Source organism: Pseudonaja textilis, chromosome Z (assembly GCF_049901715.1).
Source record: "Pseudonaja textilis isolate UNSWEBS1 chromosome Z, rPseTex1.2, whole genome shotgun sequence".
Taxonomy (NCBI): Eukaryota; Metazoa; Chordata; class Lepidosauria; order Squamata; family Elapidae; genus Pseudonaja; species Pseudonaja textilis.
Genome location: NC_142008.1, coordinates 122,393,737 through 122,417,765, shown reverse-complemented (window position 1 = coordinate 122,417,765; position 24,029 = coordinate 122,393,737). Strand labels below are relative to the sequence as shown.

At 42.3% G+C, this 24,029-nt stretch overlaps 1 protein-coding gene across 2 annotated transcripts; it reads left to right on the top strand.

The window, feature by feature from the left end:
• The first annotated feature begins 848 nt into the window (after positions 1 to 848).
• On the top strand, positions 849 to 23,399 carry SLC25A35 (solute carrier family 25 member 35). Of its 2 annotated transcripts, XR_015740214.1 has the most exons (6): positions 849 to 2,052; positions 2,890 to 2,955; positions 8,208 to 8,360; positions 10,748 to 10,882; positions 20,405 to 22,161; positions 22,197 to 23,399. XR_015740214.1 is itself a non-coding variant. In XM_026720537.2 (5 exons), exons 1-5 carry the CDS (start codon positions 1,678 to 1,680, stop codon positions 20,567 to 20,569), a joined length of 894 nt encoding a protein of 297 aa, XP_026576322.1. In that variant the 5' UTR covers positions 849 to 1,677; the 3' UTR covers positions 20,570 to 23,399. The 2 variants fall into 2 exon arrangements, 1 of the variants encoding a protein (XP_026576322.1); XM_026720537.2 differs by having other exon boundaries at positions 20,405 to 23,399.
• Positions 23,400 to 24,029: the final 630 nt, after the last annotated feature.

Here is a 24,029-nt window from a genome sequence, read left to right as displayed (position 1 = left end):
CCCACTCAGCCAAAACTCATGCGCATTCCCACGAGATGCTAAAAATGAATGGAACATAGCTGGAAGAGTCTTTGGGAGGTCTTGAAGTCCAGCCCCCGTGTCTCAAGCAGACAGAACCTATACCACTTCAGATAGGTGACTTCTCTCAAACCCAGAGAGAGGGAGAGGTGGGGAGCGGGAGCGGAGAAAGAGGGAGGGGCGAGGTGGGGAGGAAGGAAAAGAGGTGGGGAGAGAAAGGTGGGGAGGGAAGGAAGGGGAGAGGGAGGGAGGGGGAGGGGAGAGGTGGGAAGGGAAAGGAGAAAGGGAGGGAGGGAGGGAGAGGTGGGGAGGGAGGAAGAGAGGTGGAGGGACAGAGAGGGAGGGAGGGAGGAGGAAGAGAGACAACGCGAGAGAGGCCGAGGCTGAACCATGCGACCCGCTTCAAAGCCCTCAGAGCCTTTGAACCACCTCGGATTAACGCGATTCATGCTAACCCGGCGGTCTTTCCTTTGAAGCCGGTTCAAGCCGCTCTGCCGAGCCAGCCGGTGCGCACCGGTCTCCCCAACTCCCCACCCCATCTCACCTCCCCAAAGCCTCCCGGGCTCCCAGATCGCGGATCGGAAACGCAAAGCCTTTCTTCCCTCCCTCCGCCTCCTACCCTCGCCCCGACCCCGCCTTATCTCCCCTTCATAAAAAAAAAAAACATCCTCACCCACCCCCACCCCCACAACCATCACCTTCCGTCCTATCGGTGAGCCACCAACCCCGCAGGCCGCGAAACCCGGGCGCTGCGTAAAAAAATCAACCCCACGGCGCGCGTGGGGCGTGACGCGGTGGGAAGCGAGGAGGAGCCGTTGGCCAGCCCCCACCCCACCCCACCGCCGGTTGAGGGCGTGGCCTCGGCGGGGACCTGCCGGGAAAGAAGCGGGCTGCCGGTTCGCACGCAGGAGAAGCGGCTGCCGGTCTCCGTGTGCGCGCGTGGGCGGGGGTAAGCCCCCAAAGATGCTTTCCCCGCCGCAGTTTCCTTGCCTTTGCGCCCTGGCCGCGTGAAGAAGAATCCCGGATCGTCTGGATCCACCCGGTTTCCTCGATTCCCTGCCCGGCTCCGAAACATCTCGCCCGACTGCTTGGCCGGCTTCCCTTCCAAGATCCGCGATACCGGATCCCCCAGCCTGCGTTGCCCGGTGCCATCGTGGGCACGGGAAGCGCTTCCTAACCTTCCTTGTGGGTTAACCCAACCCTGGTCACCCAACTTGCTGCGGAGGTCTTCTCGTCCGACCAACCTTGGTTTCTTCTGGCCGCTTTTGCTACCTGGGTTGTTTGAATCCTGGTTTCTCTGCTTCTCCTGTTCCTCCCCTTTGCCTCCTCAAGGGCTGGAGAAAAGAGAGCCAGCCGGGACCCTGATGGCAACACTACTTTTCTTCTGGGTGATGATGCAGGGATCTTCTCTGTTATAGTTGTCCTTTCTTCTCCCTTCCTCCTCCTCCTCCACCTCCTCTTGACCTTCCATCTTCTTTCCCCTTGACCTTCCATCCTTCACAGAACTGCTTCCTCTGGCCTTTGGAGGACCTGGGGTGGGTTGTCCTTCCATGCCTCCTTAAATCCTTCAACTGACTCTTCACCTTCTTGGCTTCTCCTCCTTTCCAAAGTCTTTTCTCTTCCAGCTCCCTTGACAACACCCACCCACCCACCCCCATAATGGACTTTTTCCTCAGTGGGGTGGCTGCCTGTGGGGCCTGCCTCTTTACCAATCCCCTGGAAGTGGTGAAGACCCGGATGCAACTCCAAGGAGAGCTCCGCTCCCCTGGCACGTACACCCGCCATTACCGCAATGTCTTCCATGCCTTGTACACCATCGGACGGGTGGACGGGCTGGCTGCTCTCCAGCGAGGACTTTCGCCTGCCTTGTTCTATCAGTTTGGCTTTAACGGCATCCGCTTAGGCGCCTATGGGATAGCGGAATCCAAGGGCTACATCTACAAGCTTGATGGACAGATCAGCCCATTGCGGGCCACCCTGGCAGGAGCTTTGGCTGGCGCCGCAAGTGCCATTGTGAGCAGCCCCCTGTACCTGGTGGGTCTTAAGCCCAGAAGCGTTAGAATAACAGAGAAATTGACCCCCCCAACGCATTTCTGTCTGGAATTCAGAGTTGCTGGGTGGATTTCTTCCTTTTAGAATCAGGGATAAAGAGATAAGCAACTATTATTATTGTTATTATTATTATTATAGAACTAAAACCAATGTAATGAATATTGTTGTAAACGTCTTGAATATTATTTCCTAAAACTATTTGTACCTAGACAACACACTGTTACTAAAACTAAAAATGGAATCTTTATATGTTATATGTTAAATTTTATATATATATTATATAGAGTGAGAAAAAGAAAAATGCAGCAGTCACCAAAAATATTTCCTGATAGCAATAAGCACTTAGACTTATATACCAGTTTACAGTGCTTTAACAGCACTCTCTTAAGTGGTTTACAGAGTCAGCCTAATGCTCCCAACAATTTTGGGTCCTCACTTTACCAACCTAGGAAGGATGGAAGGCTGAGTCAACCTGGAGCTGCTCAGAATCGAACCACTGGAGTGAGCAGTGACTTAGTCTGCAGGGCTGCATTCTAGCCGCTATGTAAACGGGCTGTTTGGTTGCTTCTTTTTTCACCTGTCCCTGTACTTTTACAAGAGCCAGATTTGCTACTGTGCTGGTTTTCACCAACTGTGAGAATGTTCTCCTCTGGTTTAAAGCAACTTTGAATACGAGCCTTTCACTGCTCTGATTAATAGAACAAAACCTGCTTCAGAAGTGGGTAACACATTGATGGGAGAAACAGAAATCAATTCTGAATTCATCATCCTGACATGTTGTTTCTTAACAAAGTAACCTTTCTCTAATCCTCTCTCCAGGTGAAGACTCATCTCCAAGCTCAGTCAGCTTCTGAGATTGCTGTAGGACACCAGTATCAGCACCAGGTAAGCTGCTCTTGCCTTATAGTGAGAAAGTTGTAATTCGCTGACCTTTTGATACCTCAGAATCTCACCGTAAATTACTGGTCACCAAGTTTGCAGGATTTTCAAAAAGGGTCTTTCTTAGCCTTTCTCAGGGGACCTCGGGAATGATTAAAAAAAACATATGCAAAAAAGATAAATTAAGATTCTGGTCCTCGTGATTCTAAAGCAAGTCTAACAAAGAGAAGGACTAGTAGGGGTGATTTGATGGCAGTCTTCCCATATTGTCATAGAGAAGAGGGGGTTGACTTATTTTCCAAAGCGCCCGAGAACAGGACAAGAAGAAATAGGTGGAAGATGATTAAGGAGAGCTCCAATCTGGAACTAAGGAGACATTTCCTGATGGTGAGAACAGTTAATCAGTGGAATGGCTTACCTTTGGAAGTTGTGAGTGCTCCATCATTGGGGGTTTTCAAGAAGAGACTGGACGAACATTTGGCCAGATTGGTATAGGGTCTCCTGCTTTAGCAGGGGGTTGGGCTAAAAGGCCTCTAAAATCCCTTCCAACCCTATTATTCTGTGCTCTAACTAAAGGGCCTTTCAAAATTGGAACTACAGAAAAGTATCTCACCATGAAATAGTCCTTCCTGCATCACTGATCCAGAACTGAACACAGTTCTGCACTGTATTCCCAGTATTGCCCAAAGATGCAAGAGGCTGAACTTGTGGTTTGTCCTGCCGCTAAATTGTAGTCTTTCCCAATTTTGATTGTTGGGAGAGGAGCTTGTTTTGGCACACCAGCTCCTTTAATAACATCTGGTCCACCTCTATCTCCATGTGTTGAAGAGACAGCCTCCCAGCAATGGAAATTGCTGGCAACCATTATTATTTCAATAGCTATCATGTTGCCTGGAACTCAGTTCTTCATGCATGGTTGCTAGAAAGTATTCTTAGCAATTCATTCATGGTATGACCTCAAGATCTATTAGGATAGCTAGATTTTAGAAAATACAAGGCAATGATGTCATTCATTTCCCCTGCCTCCATAAATCTTCATTGTTTGCATTATTTGCATTGTTTAACTTATTGCACCTGTGATGGTTTGCCAATTGCACAATGGCAGATAGGACAGTACTCCAGAAGGTTAACATTGCCCAGAGGATCATTGGTTGCCCTCTCTCCTCTTTGTAAAAGCTTTATAGCTCCTTCTGCCTTTTTAAAACATTCTTAAAGTTCCATCTCATCCTGGGCACCCTTTTGTTTGAACTATTATCATCTGGCAGGCAGTTTAGGACAGTAAAAATAAGGACAAATAGGCTCAAAAACAGCTTCTATCCCAGGGCAGTAACTATACTGAATTCTACTGTATAGTGCAATATTCATGCATTATCAGGAGTTTTCAATACAATTGCATAGAACGTGAGGGATGTGTGTATTTGTTTTAGTTATTGTTTTATGTATAATGAAGATGGCGTTTAATTTCGTTGTATGGGGCGCAATGACAATAAACTGAACAAAACTAAACTAAACCAAACCAAACCCAACCCAACCCAACTCCAAATTGTACACCTAAAGAAAAACAACAATCTATGGCTTTTAAGGACTAATCATTTTATTATCCAGGTACTGCTTGACTTACAACCCACAACTGAGCCCAAATATATCTCTTGGTAAACAAGATAGTTATTAAGTGAGTTTTGCCCCCCTTTTATGACCTTTCTTGCCAGAGCTGTTAAACGAATCACTGCAGTTATTAAGTTAGTACACAGTTGTGAAGTGAATTTGCCTTCCCCCTTGGCTTTTGCTTGGTCTCAAAAACACTGCCACTGTCACAAATATGAACTGCTTGCCAAGCATCTGAATTTTGATCACGTGACTGGAGGGATGCAGTGTGTCAGCCTTTGAAGCCATATTTTACTTGTAAAATTTGTTGTAAGTGTTAAACAGTCATACGTGACTTTTTTCAGGGTTGTTGTAACTTTGAAGGCTCCCTAAATAAATGGCTGTAAGTGGAGGCCTATTTTTAGAGAAAGAAAATAATGTAGCCTCATCTTATGACCACAGCTGAACCCAACATTTATGTTGTTAAGTGAGAATTCATTATGTGTGTTTTGCCCCATTTTACAACATTTCTTGCCACTGTTAAGCGAATCACTGCAGTTGATAAGTTGGTGACATAGTTGTTAAGTGAATCTGACTTTGCTTGTTAAAAGATAGCAACCCCGGACGCTGCAATGGTCATAAGTATAAAACCAGTTACCCAGCATCTGAATTTTGATCACGTGATCTTGGGTATGCTACAAGATTGTAACTGAAAAACGGTCATGTCACTTTCTTTGGTGCTGTTGTAACTTTGAACAGTCACTATATGGACTGTTGTAAGTTGAGGACTATTTGTAAGTAGATATCCTGGCTCTTTCAAAGTCTCTTTCAAAGACTCCTGTTCGGGTCTTTGAAAGAGCAATAAAGGCATCATTTATATAAACTACACCTCCCCTTTAAAAAAATATCTAAATTTGGTCTAGTGATTAAGTGGTTCATTTTGGTCTATGGCTGGGTGTAGAACTATGGCCTCTTTATCACTTGCGGACTTCAACTCCCAGAATTCCTGAGAGAACTATGGCCATGCTAACTCAGGAATTCTGGGAGTTGAAGTCCACAAGTCATAAAGGGGCCATAGTTCCCCATTTCTCGGTTAAGGTATTAGGCTAAAAAGTGGGAGACAGTGAGTTCTAATTCTGCCTCAGCTATAAAAGCCACCTTTTCAAATTTAGGCCAACTAGCCCAACCCACCTCACAGGGTTGTTTTTGCACAGAAAATAGGAGGAAGAAGACATTTTGGTTATGTTCACCACCATGAACATATTTGTAAAAAAAAATAGTCAGGAGACAAATAAACAAAATAAATAGTAAATAAAACCGTTTCAGCCGAATTAAAATATTGGGTGAACTTAATTAAGCAATGTTAGTTGCTTAAATCTCAGCTCAGGAAGTAGTAAACAATCATCCTAGGAAATACTCTTCTCCAATCTATAGCGAATATTCTTGCATTGCCCTGTTTGGAAGTAGAGTGAGGAAACAAGATGGCCATTTAAAAGATCTCCACCACAAAGCACACTGCGTCAGCCTAACTTAGGATCATTTCCGAGGCAAACCAGGTTAAGTCTGGAGATTCTGCAGCATTTCTGTCCAATCCCTGATTATTCCTGTCCTGGAATTTGGAAAGCTGCCAGTCTGCCTAAAGAATACGGAGGTAGATTGACTAAATAGCTTCCTGGATCTTTAAAAATGTGCAGCTCCTAATCTCTTGCTAATACTCTTGCTCTGAAAACTCAACGTTGGAAATCTTGGAAATCTCGGGTTGTCAGGTTGGTGTAAGAAATACAGCAGATTTACCTGAGAAAAGATTTGTTTATAATGTTCTATCCTGGAATGGAAGGACTGAGAAAAGTTAGGCCTCCTGCCCCAAGTCCTTATTTTGCACCTTTGCAAATTCGGATAGTCTTCAATTACGACTGCAAGTAATTTCTATCACTAAGCGAGACATTTGTTAAGTGAATTTTGCCCCATTTTACGACCTTTCTTGCCACATTTGTTAAGTGAACCTCTTCAGTCTTTAATTTAGTAACACGTTTGCTAAGTGAATCTGGCTTCCCCATTGAGCCTCCAGGGCGCAGTGGTTAGGGTGAAGTACTGCAGGCTACTTCTGCTGACTGACAGTTTGGCAGTTCAAATCTCACCAGGCTTAAGGTTGACTCAGACATCCATCCTTCCGAGATGGATAAAATGAGGACCCAAATTGTTGGGGGCAATATGCTGACTCTCTAAATCGCTTAGAGAGGGCTATAAAGCACTGTGAAACGGTATATAAGTCTAAGCACTATTGCTAACTCTGCCCACTGCCAGAAGTTCAATCCTGACTGACTCAAGGTTGACTCAGCTTTCCATCCTTCTGAGGTGGGTAAAATAAGGACCCAAATTGTTGGGGGCAAATATCTTGACTATAAATTGCTTAGAAAAGGCTGTAAAGCATTGTGAAGCGGTATATAAAATCTAAGTGCTATTGCTATTAACTTTGCAAAAAGTGATTACATGACCCCAGGATACTGCAACTGTCATAAATACATGCCAATTGCCAGGCGTCTGAATTTGACCATGGGGATGTTGTAAGTGTGAAAAAATGGTCATAAATCACTTTTTAAAGTGCTGTTGTAACTTCGAATGGTCATTAAACAAATGGTTGTAAGTTGAGGACTACTCTGTAATCTGAGTCTCTATTTTGCACCAAAGATGATCCTGGAAACTCAGGAATAGAGAATAAAGAAACCAACATTGTTCTTGATAGCATTTTTTTTTTTGCATTTTCTTGAACTAGATAGAATATTTGATGTAGGGTTTAACTTTAGCCAGTCAAAAATAGCAATGAAACTGTATTTTTTGTAGAAATAGGACTGGGATGAGAACCATGCATGTTTGCATAATGAATGTGTTTTAAATTTTAGAAGCTGTTTGCATTATTTTAATTCTTTATTCATTTATTTCTTTATTTTCCGAAGCACCTGAGGAGGGCAAGACAAGAAGTAAAGGGTGGAAGATCATTAAAGAGAGATTTGACCTAGAACTAAGGAGAAATTTCCTGATGAGAACTGTTAATCAGTGGAATGGCTTGCCTCTGGAAATTGTGGGTGCTCCATTGCTGTAGGTTTTTAAGAAGAGTTTGGATAGCCATTTGTCTGAAATGATATAGGGTCTCCTGGTTGAGCAGTGGGTTGGATTAGAAGACCTCCAAAGTCCTTTACAACCCCATTATTCTGTGTTTAATGTTCTCTGACCTGGAGGAAAAGTGGTTTCTCCCTTGACATCTTCAGGGTGGTCTTTTAGTGGAGAAAAGTTCAAATCTCTACCATCTGGCAGATGGTACAGAAGGATAAATAGGCTGAAAAACAGCTTCTATCCCAGGGCAGTAGCTTTTTGAATTCTACTGCATAGTGCAGTGTTGGTGCAGAGTCAGGGGTTTTCGGTTCATTGTGTGGAGCGTGAAGGATTTGTGTTTGTGTTTATTTTCATGGTTATGGTCATGATGTGCACTGAGGATGGTGTTTGATTTTGTTGTACGAGGTGCAATGAAACTAAATTAAACTAACTAAATCCTGCTCGCTCCTTACTTGAAGCGGTCCAAATATTTCAACTGACGACTTCCAACTGGTTGTGTGGCAATGATGACTGTAGACTTGGATGCTCCTAAACTTCATTGGCCCTTTCTGTTGTCTGTCTAGGGAATGTTCCACGCGCTAAGTGGGATCCACAAAGAACACGGTGTGTTAGGACTGTGGCGTGGAGCCATTTCGTCCGTGCCCCGAGTCATGGTGGGTTCATCCACGCAGCTGTCTACCTTCTCCTTTTCCAAACAGTTTTTCAACAACCTCGAGGTACGATGGTTTCCTTTGCTTATTTGAAAAAGCTACAGGCATTACAATAGAAAACTTGCATTTGGCATGGTTGGTGTATTGTCTGATGATCCTACCTGATAGGATGTGATGATATCTAACAAAATGAAATTCAAGGTAGATAAAAGTATAGCCCTACACTTAGGCAAGAAAAAACAAAAGTACTCACATAGACTGGGTGAAACCAGGCTTAATAGCAGTAACTGTGAGAGGGATGTTAGAGTCTTAGTAGGCAAGCAATTAAATATGAGCCAGCGGTGTGCGGCGGCAGCCAGAAAAGCCAATGCAATCCTAAGTTGCAGAGAGATACAATAATCAAGATCAAGTGAGGCACTAATACTACTCTATAAAGCCACACTTGGAATCCTGCATCTAGTTTTGGTTGCCACAATGTAAACAAGATGTTGAGACTCTAGAAAAAGTGCAGAAAAGAGCAACCAGGATGATTAGGGGACAGGAGGCTAAAACATACAATGAACAGCTGCAGGAACTGGGCATGGCCAGTCTAGTAAAGAGAAGGACCAGGGGAGACATGATAGCAGTGTTCCAATATTTGAGGGGCTGCCAAAGAGAGAAGGGTGGGGGGGGTCAAGCTATTTTCAAACTACCTGAAGGCCAGACAAGGAATAATGGATGGAAACTGATCAAGAAAAGAGTCAACCTGGAAATGAGGAGAAATTTTCTGACAGTAAAAATAATCAACCAATAGAAGAACTTCCCTTCAGAAGTTGTGGGAGTTTCTATCATTGGAAGCTTTCAAGAAGAGACTGAACTGCCATCTGTCATAAATGGTGTAGGGGGGTCTACTTGGGTGGGGGAGTTGGACTAGATGACCTACAAGGTCCCTTCCGGCTGGGTGACCTTGGGCCAATCGCCAGGAGACTGAGTTCTAGTTCCACTTTAGGGACAAAAGCCAGCTATGTGACTTTGAGTCAGTCATTATCTCTCTTAGCTCACCTCACACAGAATTGTTGTATGGAGGAAAATAGGAGGAGGAAGCAATATTAGGTATGTTCATTGCCTTGAGTTTATTCCTTTATAAAAAATTATAAAGGCAGGATAAAACTAAACTAAATAAAATTTTTGAGCAATACCCAAATATACTCTGTTTATTTGCCAAATTCAAGGTCACTTCCTCCTTATTCTTTCCAACTCTTGAGTATTAAATATATTTCTAATCCAATGGCTATTAATACAGCATCAGAACTTAAGAAGATGGATTGGTAGCTATTTTTTTTCTGCATGCATGAATTCATGGCATCAACTTACTCTATTCCAAGGGGAGCTGCAAATTTAAATTTAGGTTAGTTGTGGCAGAAGAGGTAAAATAGAAATGGGGCTTTATGTGAGTCCAAACTGCCGATTTTCAGGCAGAATCCAGTGGAGAATAAAGAATAGTATAAAACAGAAGATAGGATAGAATAGAATAGAAAATATGAAATGTTGAGTGCAATGGAATGGGATAGGTTAGGATAGAAAAGAAAAGAAAATATGAAATAGAATGCAATGTAGTACAATCGGATGGGATGGGATAGGATAGAATAGAATAGAATAGGAAAGGGAATAGAATAGAGTAGAATAGGAATAGAAATAGAAATAGAGTAGAGTAGAATAGAAATAGGAATAAGAATAGAATAGAATAGAATAGAATAGAATAGAATAGAATAGAATAGAATAGAATAGAATAGAATAGAATAGAAATAGGTTTGAGAATCTCAGTCCCAAGGCATAATAACATTCTGTACTTCTGGGGTATGAAACTAGCCATGGTAGGTTTATGGAAGAGTTATGGTTTATTTGGTACAGCATGAGTAAACCAATTGTGGCCAAGTGGGAACAGAATGCTGGAATGTTTTTGCCTCACTTAATGGAGATTCTGCATGGGCCCTTTAAGTTCACAAAAAAGGGTAGTGAAATCATAGAAGCTACTTCCAGCAAAGATAGTGCACTTAGTCATCAGTAACTGATTTAAACACGTCTGGGATAAACACGTGTCTATCATCCAGCAAAAAATACAAAGATAATAATCATAAAATGAACAAAATAAAAAGCAATAATGAAAAACAAGAAATGAATGAATTAAAACTAAAACGAACAAAAATCTCAGGGCAGACCTGATGGTGCACGGTGTCCTTTTGTCCTACTGGGTTGTTTTTTTTAACGCTCCTATTTCTCCAGGGATTGAGTGTGTCCCCCCCCAATTATTTTCACATCCAAAACTGGAGAATTATGTTTCCATCAAAAAAAAAAACTGAAGCTGCATTTCTTGTACACTTCGACCCTTTGATTGGATCTGAGTTGTTGATCTCGAGCCAGGCTGGCTGTAACATTGGTGGCTTCTAGCTTTTTGTTCTTTCCTCTTCCTCCAGATCTTCCCCAAAGACAGCTGGCTGATTGCCTTGTGTGCCGGAATGACGAGCAGCTTCGTGGTGGCCATCGCCATGACACCTTTTGATGTGGCCAGCACCCGCCTTTACAACCAACCAATTGGACCCGATGGCCAGGTAGGAAATAGGAAGAAGGGAGAGAATTCAGAGGAAGTCGCAACCCTTGCAGTTAGCTGGACGAAAGAAAAAGATGGGAACACAGAACAGCCCTTGACTTATAGCCATCCAGGTCTCAATGGTTGTTTCAAAGGTGCTTTTTCAAGAGGCAACTGAACTTCCTTTGTTTTTCCTTGAAGACATTTTGCTTCTCATCTACTCGTGTTTCCCCGAAAATAAGACCCTGTCTTATATTTTTGTGCCACCAAAAAAAGGCACCAGGTCTTATTTTTGAGGTGGGGGGGATGTCGTTCAATGACCCACCTCACTTGAGCGTCGCCCCTGGCCTCTTTTTTGTTGTCAGAGGCCTTCAGGAACTTTTCTGCAACCAGCAAGGCTTTCCTTTTTAAAAAAAATTTTTTTATTGGTTTTTAAAAACAAACATAAACAAACAAAACATAAAAACATCAAGCTGTCTTCCATAGGTGTACATACAGTGTGCCGGTTGGTTTACAAATTGTTTTGTGCTTCTATTTCGTAGTCTTCAATTACAATTACACTACATATAATCTCATATTGTCAATCAAAAACTAAATACCTTAGTATCATTATTGATCATTTGACTATACTTTTATTCGTTCATGTTTTACAAGATAACCATAATTTACTTAATTTATTGTATAACAGTTCATATTATCATCCCAAATCTATCCTAAAATCATTTTGTAGTTATAATAAGAAAGAAGTACATCTTTATATATTTATTTTCTAGAAATCTACATATTTCATTACTGTACTTTGTTATCTAACCATTGATAGAAAAGATCCCAAATTTTATAAAATTGTTTATCCTCTTCTTCTCTAATTTCAAATGTCAATCTACTCATTTCAGCACATTCCAATATTTTCTTAATGATTTCCTCCTGTGATGGTGTTTTCTCATTTTTCCAGTTTTTAGCAAATACAATCCTAGCCGCTGTTATTACATTTACAATCAGATATTTCAAGTCTTTACTATATATTTCAGGTAAAATTCCCAATAAAAATACCTCTGGTTTCAAGTCTGTATGTTTTTTCATCATTTTCTCCAACCACATGTAGATTTTAGTCCAATATTTTTTGGCATTCGCACAAGTCTACCACATATGGTAAAATGAGCCAGGTGTCTGATGACATTTCCAACATTTTTCGGATTTATTCTTGAACATTCTTGCTATTCTTGTCGGGGGAAAATGCCACCTGTAAAACATCTAATACAAATTTTCTTTATATGCTGTTAACATATTGCCATTTTATAATTTTGAGACAATTTTTGCCATTTCTCTAAATCAATCCCATATCCAAAATTCTTCCCCTAAGCAATCATAGTTTCTTTAACTTGTTCTTCTAGTTTAATTTCTAATAAATATCCATACAATTTTTTAATCACCTTTTCATCAGTACCTGTCAAAATCTTATCTAAGTCAGTCAATTTATCATAGCAACCTTCTGTTTTAGAATCTTTATCATACCTTGAATGTATTTGCGCATATGAAAACCAATTCATCTTCATACCTTGTTCCTCTAGTTTTTGCATAGATTTGAGTTCACCCTTTTCATTCAGTATTTCACCATATCTAACTGTTTGTTTCTTTTTGTATATTATAGGATACGAAAATGCTTCAATAGTCGATAACTAGACTGGAATTTTCAAATAACCTTTTCTTTTAACCTTCCCCCAGTTTAACCACAGAGACTCCTGTATATAACGTCTTCTAAAATATGCCTGTGTTTTAGTTCCCTTGTACCATAAAAAAGCATGCCACCCCAACAACAGATCATGTCCTTCTAATATCAACAATCTAGCATTTCTTAGTGTTATCCATTCCTTAACCCACATGTAGTTCAAAATGAAAATAGTAAAAAAAAAAGGCCAGTAATAATAATAACAAAGGAAAAAGAAGAGAAAAAAAGAGAGGACAAAATTTCTTCAAGTTCTTGTATATCTTAATCCAATCAAAAATAAGATAAAGAAAGAGAGCTTAAAAGAAAAAAAAAGAGAAAGGAAAAATTCTTCAGGTTCTTCAACACCTTAATCCAATTGAAAGGTCTTGAATAAAAAAATGCATAAAAATAAACCAAAGAAGTAAATAAAAAAACAAAAATACCAGAAAAGGAAAAAAAAAGGCTTTTAAGGCTTTCCCTTTAAAATAAAAAGCAAACGTAGAGATTGGACTTCCCCCCAAAAAGAGAGAAGAACAAAGGCAAGCTCCAACAAAGCCAGAAACCCAAACAGTTATTACAAAGAAGGGGATTAAAAAAAAAAGCAAAAAAGCTGGTGAGGAGGGATAGCACAACTTAGCAAAAGTAAAAAGGGCACATTGTACTTTATTTAATATCCAAGGCTCTTATTATAGCTCTCTTCTCCAAAAACTTACCTTTTTTCCCCCTGCATTTCAACACCAGACTCCAGCTGTTGATAGAAACCCAGAAGAGCACCTGCAATAATACTCTCTCATGCTCTTCCCTCTATCTTATCAAATAGCAATGTCCTTGAAAAAGAGTCTCAGTTCTTTCTTTCTCAGCTTTGTCTGGTCACAGGGCAAGAATATTTTCAAGCCTCTAGTTGGCAGTGTTACAAAGTTTCTTTGCTCTCACTTTCCCCCTCCTTTTCCAAGCAGAATATAATGAGGGTTGATAAAAAGAAAAAAAAGATATCTTTAAAAAATGAATTAACTAAAGGGAGCCTGTAGCCAAAAATATTACAAAGTCAAAAAGGAGAAGAAAAAAGATAAATAGATATGAACAAAAAAACCAGTCCAGTTTCAAAACACAAGATCATATATAAAAAATCCAGCAATGAGAAAAAACAAAACAAAACATTACTTTGACACTCCTGTTTAAAATCGCCGCTTAGTCACTTCTGTCAAAACTTTTACAGATTCTTTCTTTCCCTTAGGGTGTCCTTTCAAATCTTAGAGTAAAAAAAAGTTCTCACCAAACTGGCACACCTTCTCTTTCTGCTCTCTTCTGTTTTGGAGCTGTCCCAACTTCAGCAGCTTTAATGGCTGCCTCTTTGCCGCTGACAAGAAGAGCTTCTTCTGGATCTACCAGGGACTTTGCAGTATCCCTGGGATCGGCAGGATGCACTCTTCACTTTTACCATCTCTTCGGGGCGGTTTAGGTCCAATTGGATCGTCCAGGAGCAAAGATATCGGCAGCGATCTCAGACCTCGAAGATCGCATGCCGTATCGTCACGATGCCAGCTCCGTCCTCCCCAGCAAGGCTTTCCTGAAGGTCTCTGCAGCCAATAAAAGAGCTCCAGGTCAGGAAAGCCTTGCCAGCTGCAGAAGAAATGGGCCAGCAAGGCAGCTGCTGGGGTGTGCGAGGTGTGACTGCAACTGTCTGAAGGTAAGTGGTAGGGCAGCTTCACCTTAGCTTAATATTTACCTGTACACCCTGGAGTGGGCAGGGTCTTAATCAGGGCTTATTTTGAGCATAGAGCTTATATTGGGCACAGATGTAAAAATCAAGCTAGGTGTCAGCTTTGAAATTCAGCTGCCACATTTGTTTTTAGAGAGTTAGAGGAGTTGAAAAGTTCAAGGTTATTCTGTGTGTTGTATTAAGAATTTCCAGTTGCAGTTAATTGGTTCTCATGATTTATGAAGTGTAGAAGTGGGAGGAGAGGAGGGAGGAGAGAAGATGGGTTCTGTGTAACGCGCCAAAAAACTTTCATTTGGGAAATTGCTTTTGACATGCCAGATCTGTTCCTAATAAATCAATTGGAGAGATAACGTTTCGGAGTGATTGATATCATGGATACTTTCTGGATGCTTGACATTTATTTCCCAAGACTAACTTTTATTTTTTGAATGGGCTTGGCTGATGGCCCGGAGTTCTTTTCCCAGAAATGGAGAAAGAGCAGCAATCAGCCGAAGTTGGAGGTGTTTAGGGGGGAGCGTGTGAGGGCCCTCCCTCCAGAGCATTAATTGAACCTGCCAGCCCTTGTTTGGAGAAGATGATGGATGCTTTCAGGATGGTAGGAGAAAGAGATTTGGGAGCTATACCGAAGCATTTCAACTCAAGAAGTTGTTATAACCCAGAGGTAACCCAGCTGTCTGAAGAGAAATCTTTCTCTAGCCCCAGGCATATATGGATATTCTATCAGATTGGAGGGAAGAGAGACAATTGGGATTTCTCTCAAGAAGATAACCCCCAGATTATTCCTGGAAGTCCATCAAGGGCAGATCTACATCAGCAGTTCCAGAATTTAAAGAGGACAGATTTGGTCTCACAGTCTGTTTGGACGAGTGGAAGCTTGAGACCACAAATGTTCACTTACCCAAATACTGTGAAGAACGAGAAGCCTATACAGATGCCAGTTGGAGGAAGCCAGAAAGAAGCATCAACTAACAGAGGTATGTTGCAGCCTCTGAGGCAATTCCTTCATTTTCCAGAAGGAATTTTGCCCCTTACAGAGAGTATCACTCCAGGGTGGGGATTTTATTCAGACCAGGGGTGGATTCAATGCCAATGGCAGCCAGCACCAACACAGCCCTGGTCTGAAGGGGGGTTGCCCAGACAGCAGACAGTGGCCACACTCCCTCCACTCGACCAGGGAACCAGGCCACCCCCATCTTCCTCCTGGCAACCACAATTGCAGCTCCAACCAGAAGAGAGGCCACAGGGACCCCTATTCCAGAGAGGCACCACCCAGCCAGGATTCAGGGCCTACCCAGCCTATGTATGCCACCCGGCCTGTTCCTTCCATTCCAGTACAACCTGCAGGAGCCTGGCATGTGCCACCTTTGCAACCATGACCCAGGCCGGACCGAATACCCTTTGAGGTCATATTCGATGCCCGCCATGAACATTTCAATTACTTCCACACTCAAATCTGATCCCATATAGAACAATTTGGAGATCAATATGCCACAGAGCACGATTTGGTTACGGCCATAACAAATGGGATGAATGAAGGAGATGCTTCAGACTGGGTAGCCCAACTACACAATGAACAAGCCCCCGAATTACATGATGTAAATGGATTTATTCAATTATTAAGACTCAGATTTGAAAATCTAGACAGGGTAGCAGAGAATGAAGAGAAGTTAATGGAAATGAGGCAAGGCAAGCAACCATTGTCAGAATTCATTTGGGACTTTAGAAGGGTCACAAGCCACCTCATGGATTGGCCTGAAAGAATGACTTTACACTATTTTTAAAAATGGCCTGTGAAATTAGGGGAATCCCAGAGACCTTACAATCGTGATATATCACCTCCCTCAGCTTAGATCGTAGCATCAACCCACAAAAGAAACCCCTTCCAGCAGCCCTGACTAAGAGAACTGTGGTGAGGAGACTGCCAACCGGACCAGCTGAACCTGCTCATACCCGACCCACCAGGGTGCTAAAATGTTACTGATGTGGCCAAGCCGATCATAGAGCAGCAGACTGTCTAGCTTCTGCTCCTGTGCCACAAGCTCCAGGGTTGAAGCCTAAAACAGCTGTTAGAGGTCGGAAGAATCAAGGAAGACCTCTGGGCAGGGACGGGTTCACCAAACACAGCTGGGAAAGCCCCCTCTGCGCAGATGGGAGCAATGGACCACCAGACCGACACCACATCCCCGAAAACTGACCTGCGAAGACGACCCAATGGTGAGTGATCCCATCATACCTTTTACAGTCAAGGTCAAGTTAGTGGTACCAAACACGGGGGAGGCTGGGGAGTTAGAAGCTGTCATTGATACTGGGTGTTCCAGATGTCTTATCGGACTCCCCATCGTTGAACAATTGGGCATAAAGACTAATCCGTTAAAACGCTGAATCAGATTTGAGCAAGTGGATGGAACCCTAATGGGGGGGGCAGCCACTCAATTGACAGAATTAATCAAGATGGAATTAGGGCCCCATTGCGAACTCATATACTTCATAGTGGCCCCCAAGATGTCAGAATCAATAATACTGGGATTTGCTTGGTTAGACAAATGGGCCCCAATGATCAAATGGGAGGATAGATTCAGAAAAATCCACATTGGACCGGGCTCATTGCCCCCTCTTCCACCCACTACAAAGCGACCAGTCAGTTCAAAGCCAGAGCCAGCATCCGTGGCATCCCACCTTCTCCCAGACAACCACCAGGTACCTGACCAATACAAAGATTTGGCTAAAGTATTCAGTGAAGAAGAGTGTAATGTTTTACCTCCCCATCGAGCCACTGATTGCATCATAGAATTAGAGCCCGGGGTGAAATTACCAAAACCAAAGATGTATTCCATGAGGCCTGCTGAAATGGCTGAATTAAGGAAGTACATCGACAGCAATTTGGAACGAGGTTCTATTGAGCCTGCCAAATCAAGATTAGCTGCCCCCGTGTTGTTCAAGGAGAAGAAAGATGGCGGATTGAGATTGTGTGTTGACTTTAGAGGTGTGAATGCCCCAGAACCCAAAAACAACTCCAAAGTTTCTTGGTGTTTGCCAACTTCTATAGACAATTCATTCCATCCTTTGCTGAAGTTGCCCTCCCGTTGACAGAGCTATTAAAAACGGGCCCATCACCCATCAAACCAAAGCCGAGTCAACCCCTAGCTTGGACTGTGGACTGTCAGAAAGCTTTCGAGACATTAAAATGCCTTTTTGCAATGGAGCTCATCCTCAAGCACCCAGATGCAACCAAGCCTTTTATTGTCCAAACAGACGCAAGTGATGTAGTGGTGGCAGCCATTTTGCTGCAAAAAGACTCTTAGGGTCGACTAATGCTGTGCGCTTATGTGTCCAAAAAGCTGACAGACGCAGAATGAAGGTGGGAGATCTGGGAGAAAGAAGCATTCGCCGTACGATGGGCTTTATTGGCTTGGAGGCATTTTCTAGAAGGGGCGCCAGAGGCCTTTGAGGTATGGACTGATCATAAGAACCTCAAGGCTCTAAAGACCCCTAGGAGATTATCGCCCAAACAAGTCCACTGCACCCAATATTTCAAGCGATTCAATTTCAACATTAAATATATCCCCGGAGGGAAAAACATACTGGCGGATGCTCTGTCCAGAAAAACTCAGTTTGACAGCCACTGAGAGGAAATAGTACAAGCCTTAATTTCAGACACTCAATTCCAGCCAAGTAACCACTCGAACCCAAGCTAACCGCAACCCCAAACACCTGGAAAATAAGCTGACTGCAGAATTGAAAATGGCCCTATTGACCAATCCTTGGTTCCTGGACCATCAAACTGAGTTGACAATGAATCATGGACTAGCTTGGAAAGGGACTAAGCTTTATGTACCCACAACCCTAAGACTACTGATACTAAAGCTTAGCCACGACTCTCAGCTGGGAGGCCACTTCAGATTCCTAAATACACTACATTTACTAAGAAGACAGTTCTGGTGGCCAAAAATGAAACCTGATGTTGAGGACTATGTAAAAAGTTGTTCAATTTGTGCCACGATGAAACAGAGAACTGGAAAACCCCTTGGGCTCCTGCAACAAGTTGCTGAACCAACCCAACTTTGGGAAGAAATCACAATGGATTTTATTGTTGAATTACCTAAGAGTGAAGGGAATACTGTCATTTGGACTATAATTGACTTATTCTTTAATCAGGCCCATTTTATAGCCTGCAAATGGCTTCCATCTGCGAAAAAACTTGCAAAGCTGTTCGTGAAACATATCTATAGACTACATTGTGTACCTCGCAGAGTAATATCAGACAGAGGGGTACACTTTACCGCAAAATTTTGGAGGGATTTCTGAAATCCATTGGCTCCTCTCAAGGGTTGTCCTCAGCTCTTCATCCTGCTTGTAATGGAGCAGCAGAGAGGGCTAATGCCATGATTCAACAATACATTAGATGCTATGTAAAATATCAACAAGAAAATTGGGCTGAGGAGGGAGGAGAGAAGGTGGGTTCTGTGTAATGCACTAAAAAACTTTTATTTGGGAAATTGCTTTTGACTTGCCAGATCTGTTCCTAATAAATCAATTGGAGAGATAACATCTCGGAGTAATTGATATCATGGATACTTTCTGGATGCTTGACATTTGGACTTACTTTCAGGAGTAGGTCATATTTTTGCTGAAACACGGTAAGAAGCTTCTTCATTTCTGAAGATTATAGAATAGAAGAAGCTTCTTGGATGAGAAGCAAAATGTCTTCAAAGAAAAACTAGAAAGTCCAGTTGCCTCTTGAAAAAGCAACCTTTGAGACAACCGTTAATTTAGTGATTGTTTGAAGTACAAAAGCACTGGAAAAAAGTGACTTATGGCCACTGTTTCATACTTACAACCGCTGCTGCATCCCCAAAGTCATGTGATCAAAATTCAGACCCTTGGCAAATGGCTCATATTGGGGATGTTTACAGTGTCCTAAGGTCACGTGATCCTCTTTTGCAACCCAACAGTCAATGGGGAAGCCAGATTCACTTAACCGTGTTGCTCATTTAACAACTGCGGTGATTCACTTAAGAACTGTGGGAAGATAGGTCATGAAAAATGGGGCGAAACTCACTTAACAATGATCTCGCTTAACAAGGGAAATTTTGGGCTCAAGTATGGTCATAAGCCGAGGACTGCCTATAAATTGCTTGGAATTGGGTTCATTAAATCGGTCACCCAACTCGTGATTTCCACTTGATCCATTCACCCCATTGGTTTCAGGGGTCCCTTAGTCAAGTTGCTTAACTCCACAGCTTCGCTGTACATCAATGAAAATTCAATCATCCAGGCCAAAAATATTTTAAGAAAGGTAAAAATTATGGCAAAACTGGACCAAAGTTTGTTAATCTGAGTCTTTTTGTTACTTTTTCAAGTAACTTCATCAGTCAAAATAAATTTTTAAAAAGTAGTTAGGAAGAGAATTAGAGTTGTTGTAATGTACCAACTCTTGCCACACCAACTGCAGGGGTTTCTCCCTAAAATGTATTGCAATATGTCCATGAAAATTCAATAATCCAGGCCCAAAAGTATCTAAAAAAGGTTAAAATCATGGCAAATTGGACCAAAGTTTGTTAATCTGAGATGTTTCGTTGCTCATCTGAGTAAATTCATCAGTCAAAATAAATAAATAAAAATTAGTTAGGTGGACAGTGTCATTGGAATGTACCAACTGCAGGGGTTTCTCCCCACTTTTTTTTAATTTTGACTGGTGGACTTTACTTGGATGAATAACCAAACATCTCAGATAAATAAATTGTTTTGGTCCAGTTAATGTGATTTTAACCTTTTTTAAGACCCAGCTTCGCTGTTAACCCTTTCTTAATTCCACTTTTTAATTTTTTTTAAGTCTTCCAAACTCTACCTGTGCTGCTAAAACACAAAACACTAAATGAACCGTTGTAACTCGAAGGTTATATTGAATTCATCTCCCCATACTTTGGCAAAAACCAGCTAGTGGTTTTGTTCATTTTTATAAACTTTTTAAAAAACAAGGAAACCAGTTTTCCAAAATCTAAGGTGGAGGGACTGGGAGAATGGGACCTTGAAAGCGAGGGATAACCTAAGAAAAGTGGGGTGCTCTTAATTTGCCGCTGAGCTTGATTTCTTCAGAGTTTCCTTTTCTTATATGGCAGGGCATGATGTACAAAGGACTCTTGGACTGCCTGGCCCAAATCATCCGGACCGAGGGCTTTTGGGGGGCCTACAAAGGAGTGGGGGCTTCTTACTTCCGCATCGGGCCGCACACGATCCTCAGCCTTCTCTTCTGGGACCAAATCCGCCAAGTCAACTTCCGCTGACTGCAGGAGTAAAGCCACTCATAAGGGGGATGCCCCCCCCCAATTTGCATGTCGCGACATATGTCAGGGGGCGGTCTGGACCTCGCTGTCAGTCAAGCTAGTCTCAAGCGATTCAACTTCTTATTGGGCAGAGTAAGATCATTGGTGGCCCATTCCTCACGCTTTGTTTTTTGGCCGTTCTCACCTCTGGGTCCCCTTTCCTATTTCGCTACAGGTGGGAGGAGAAAATAAATGTGCAAATCTTTCTCCTGCCTGGAATAATAATACCTCAATCCTAATTTCTGGACTGAGGAGCCAAACCATCACACAGAAGCTGTTCCTTAGTTGAAGCTTGTGCAGGAACCCACCAGGCCCATTCTGTAGTGAAGCACCATTTTTCCACTGCAGAAGATGGACCACTGTCGGTTTGGTAAATAGCCTCCAGGTCCCACCTACCTAGGAGAAGCCCTAAAAAGCTTTCTCACTTCATTGGCTCATTTTGGCCCAGTGTGCAAACTTACAGGGCCTCTGTAAAGGTGGCAGGAGGTGTACTGAGTTCAAGCTGTTTTCCATGGCAACCAAGTAGGCCTATAGGTAGGGCTCACCTGCTCCTCTGTTAATCCCTCCTCTAGGTGGCACTAGAGTGCTGTCCTGCTCTTTTGGATTTCTTGCTCTCTATCCACATGCTATTAAAGTTATCAGATCTGTTTGTAATGTTCGGTTGGGTAAAATGGTGCATTATGGGGCAACAGTTTTTCAATCAATATACATCAAATGGGCTAACATACAGAATGTATCCAAAACTTGGGCCCCATGTGACTGGGAATTGAAATTTGACACATTTGTGGCCATTTCAGTTGTGCCACCTCAATCGAGTGATTGTCCTTTCCAACACTCCTGAAACCTTTGGTAAAGAAGAAGCCAGAAAGGTAAGTCACAAGTTTCTCAGGTAAGTCCCCCCCACTCACACAACACACATAGCCCTTCTGGGCTCCTACCCCTCATATACCGCTGCATACCTTTAGCTGCATCACAGTTCTGCGTGCGGTGTCAACCTCATGGCTCTGTCCTGCACCCCTACTCAGCTTTCTCAACTCGTACCAAATTCCTGTGTACCCCATCTGACCTTTTGCATACCTCTGTACTCTCCTGGACTTCCACAGCACCTCATACATTCTCTACACACATCCTTCTTGACCTGTTCTGACCAGTGTGGGACATGTCATGCCTCCTTCCCAATTCTTGTGATATCCTTCCCTTGTGCGGAGTTCATTTTTATTTCAACAGGAAAGCCACCAGGAAGTATAAACTTGATGCAGCAGGAAGGAAGGAGGGGAGAGGGAGGGAGGGAAGGAAGGATAGGTAAACTGCCAAGGCAGGTCAGGGAAAATGTATTGACTTTAACTCCCATTTTAGCTGGGGAATTCTGGGAGTTGAAGCCTGCACATCATAAAGTGTTCTTGTTTAATCTTCAGGTTCTCCTTATCATGAAAACAGGAAATAAATTAGCATCTTCCCATGAGAAAAAATTCTTAATTAGTTCCAGGCTGTCATTCCAAATCCCCCTATCTTTTTAATCCTTTGCTAACTTTTCCCACATCCAGATACTTAAGGTTTTGCTACCTTTTATATATATATATATATTCAGATTTTTAATTTAAAAACCAAATTGATGTCATCCTTTAGGGAAGAGAAACCAAATTGATGTCATCCTTTAGGGAAGAGAAACTCATCAATAAATACAGCAAAAACTTGTTGGTCTGAAGGTTAATCTCCCATATGTGAGGGAGAAAAAAAAATTCCAAAAACTGATAAAGAAATGGGGCTCAATTCAGTTTAGTACTTGTAAAAGTCCGTGCCACAAGTCCCATTCAACTCCACTCAGTGACCAATCACAAAAATGGCAGTTTCCCTGGTCTGTTCTTGAGTGGCTTTCCAGGGTCACTTGGATAATCTCTACAAACTCTCTTCCAGAGAAGTTTTGCCTCTCTGAATTTAACCTGTGGCCGTGATTTCCTTGCAAATGATGTCCTGCTAATGAAGAGGACATCATTTTGCCGTCCCAGAAAATGGGGCGGGGGGAAGATTTTGGACACATTCTCTAAATCAGGGGTCTTCAACTTTGGTAACTTTTAAGACTTGTGAACTTCAACTTCCAGAATTCTGGGAGTTAAAGAAGTTGCTAAGATTGGAGACCCCTTCTCTAAATCATCCCCGTTTGAGGTACACCGATTCAAAAATTCTTGCCTTCCAATGCACTGTTTCGCCCCATTGGAGCTTACAAACGGACATGAGAATTTTAATGTCATACAGGTAGGTAAAAGCTTCTGTTGAAGCTTGCGTTTATTTTAATCAAGCACCAGACCCGAAGGAAAGATCCACTTAAAAAGGAAGAAAGGCATTCACTGTAAATGGCCGCTCCAAACCACATGGTAAACTCTATTGAATGTAGCACTGATGATGCTAAGAGATGAGGCACACACCCAAAGCATTGAGGATGAGATTCTAACCGTTTTGCTCATTTGGTGTGAGGGAGGAACCACTATATTTTCAGTGGGTTGATTATATTTTTAACTTGTTCCAGTTGGCCTCCGTGTCCCTTGACACTCAAGAACGGTTGAGGAAACAATTTACAAGCAACCTCAAATTTCATGACAAAACATGTAAAGCTTTTTGGGAGATGGAATTTGAAGGAACAAAGAAGAAAAAAAGGGAAAGGAGCAATCTTGCTTGCAGCAAATTTCCTTCTGTTTTTATGTTTCTTTTCCTAATTGTTCGAGGGCGAGAAGTCACTGGCGCATGCCTAGAACATACAGGTACCCCAAATAAAAAGTATTTCTTTGACGGTTCATTGGATGTGTAATTATTTCTGGGGTTTGTGCTCCTTCCATTACTGAGGTGTGGGGAGATAAATTGTGAGTGGTAAATCTCAAGCTAATGAATTAATTATCCAAAGGGTAGGTAATCCCAGTTTGCTTGTAGAAGGACATTAGGAAATAGCTGGAGAGGTGAGTAAAATTACACTTTCTACGGTCTAATGTGTTTTTCAGAGTTGGCGACAAGATGTGTGGACTTCAACTCCCAGACTTCCCCAATCTGTACGGCTGGCTGGGGATTCTGGGAATTGAAGTCCAACACGTCTTAGAGTTGCTGTCAGGTCAAAATCCAAGAAAAAAACCATTAGGCTCCATTGTTATAGAGAAAAGGACTTTTACTTATTTATTTTTACTGGAAATCAAGTGGTAGCATCAAAAGAATTCAAGATATGAGCCATTAGACATGAAAATCACATATACAAAATTACGGCATTGTTCCTACCCACAACAGTTCAAACTGGCCATCCAATCCGTGATGTGTATAATGTTATGTGGGACATCTGACCGTTGACCTTGCCTGGATAGATAAGATGCTGCAACTGCACAGCAAGCATAACGTTTTTCCAAGTTTTCCCAACTCAAGCCTCCACCACTCTTCCCCCACC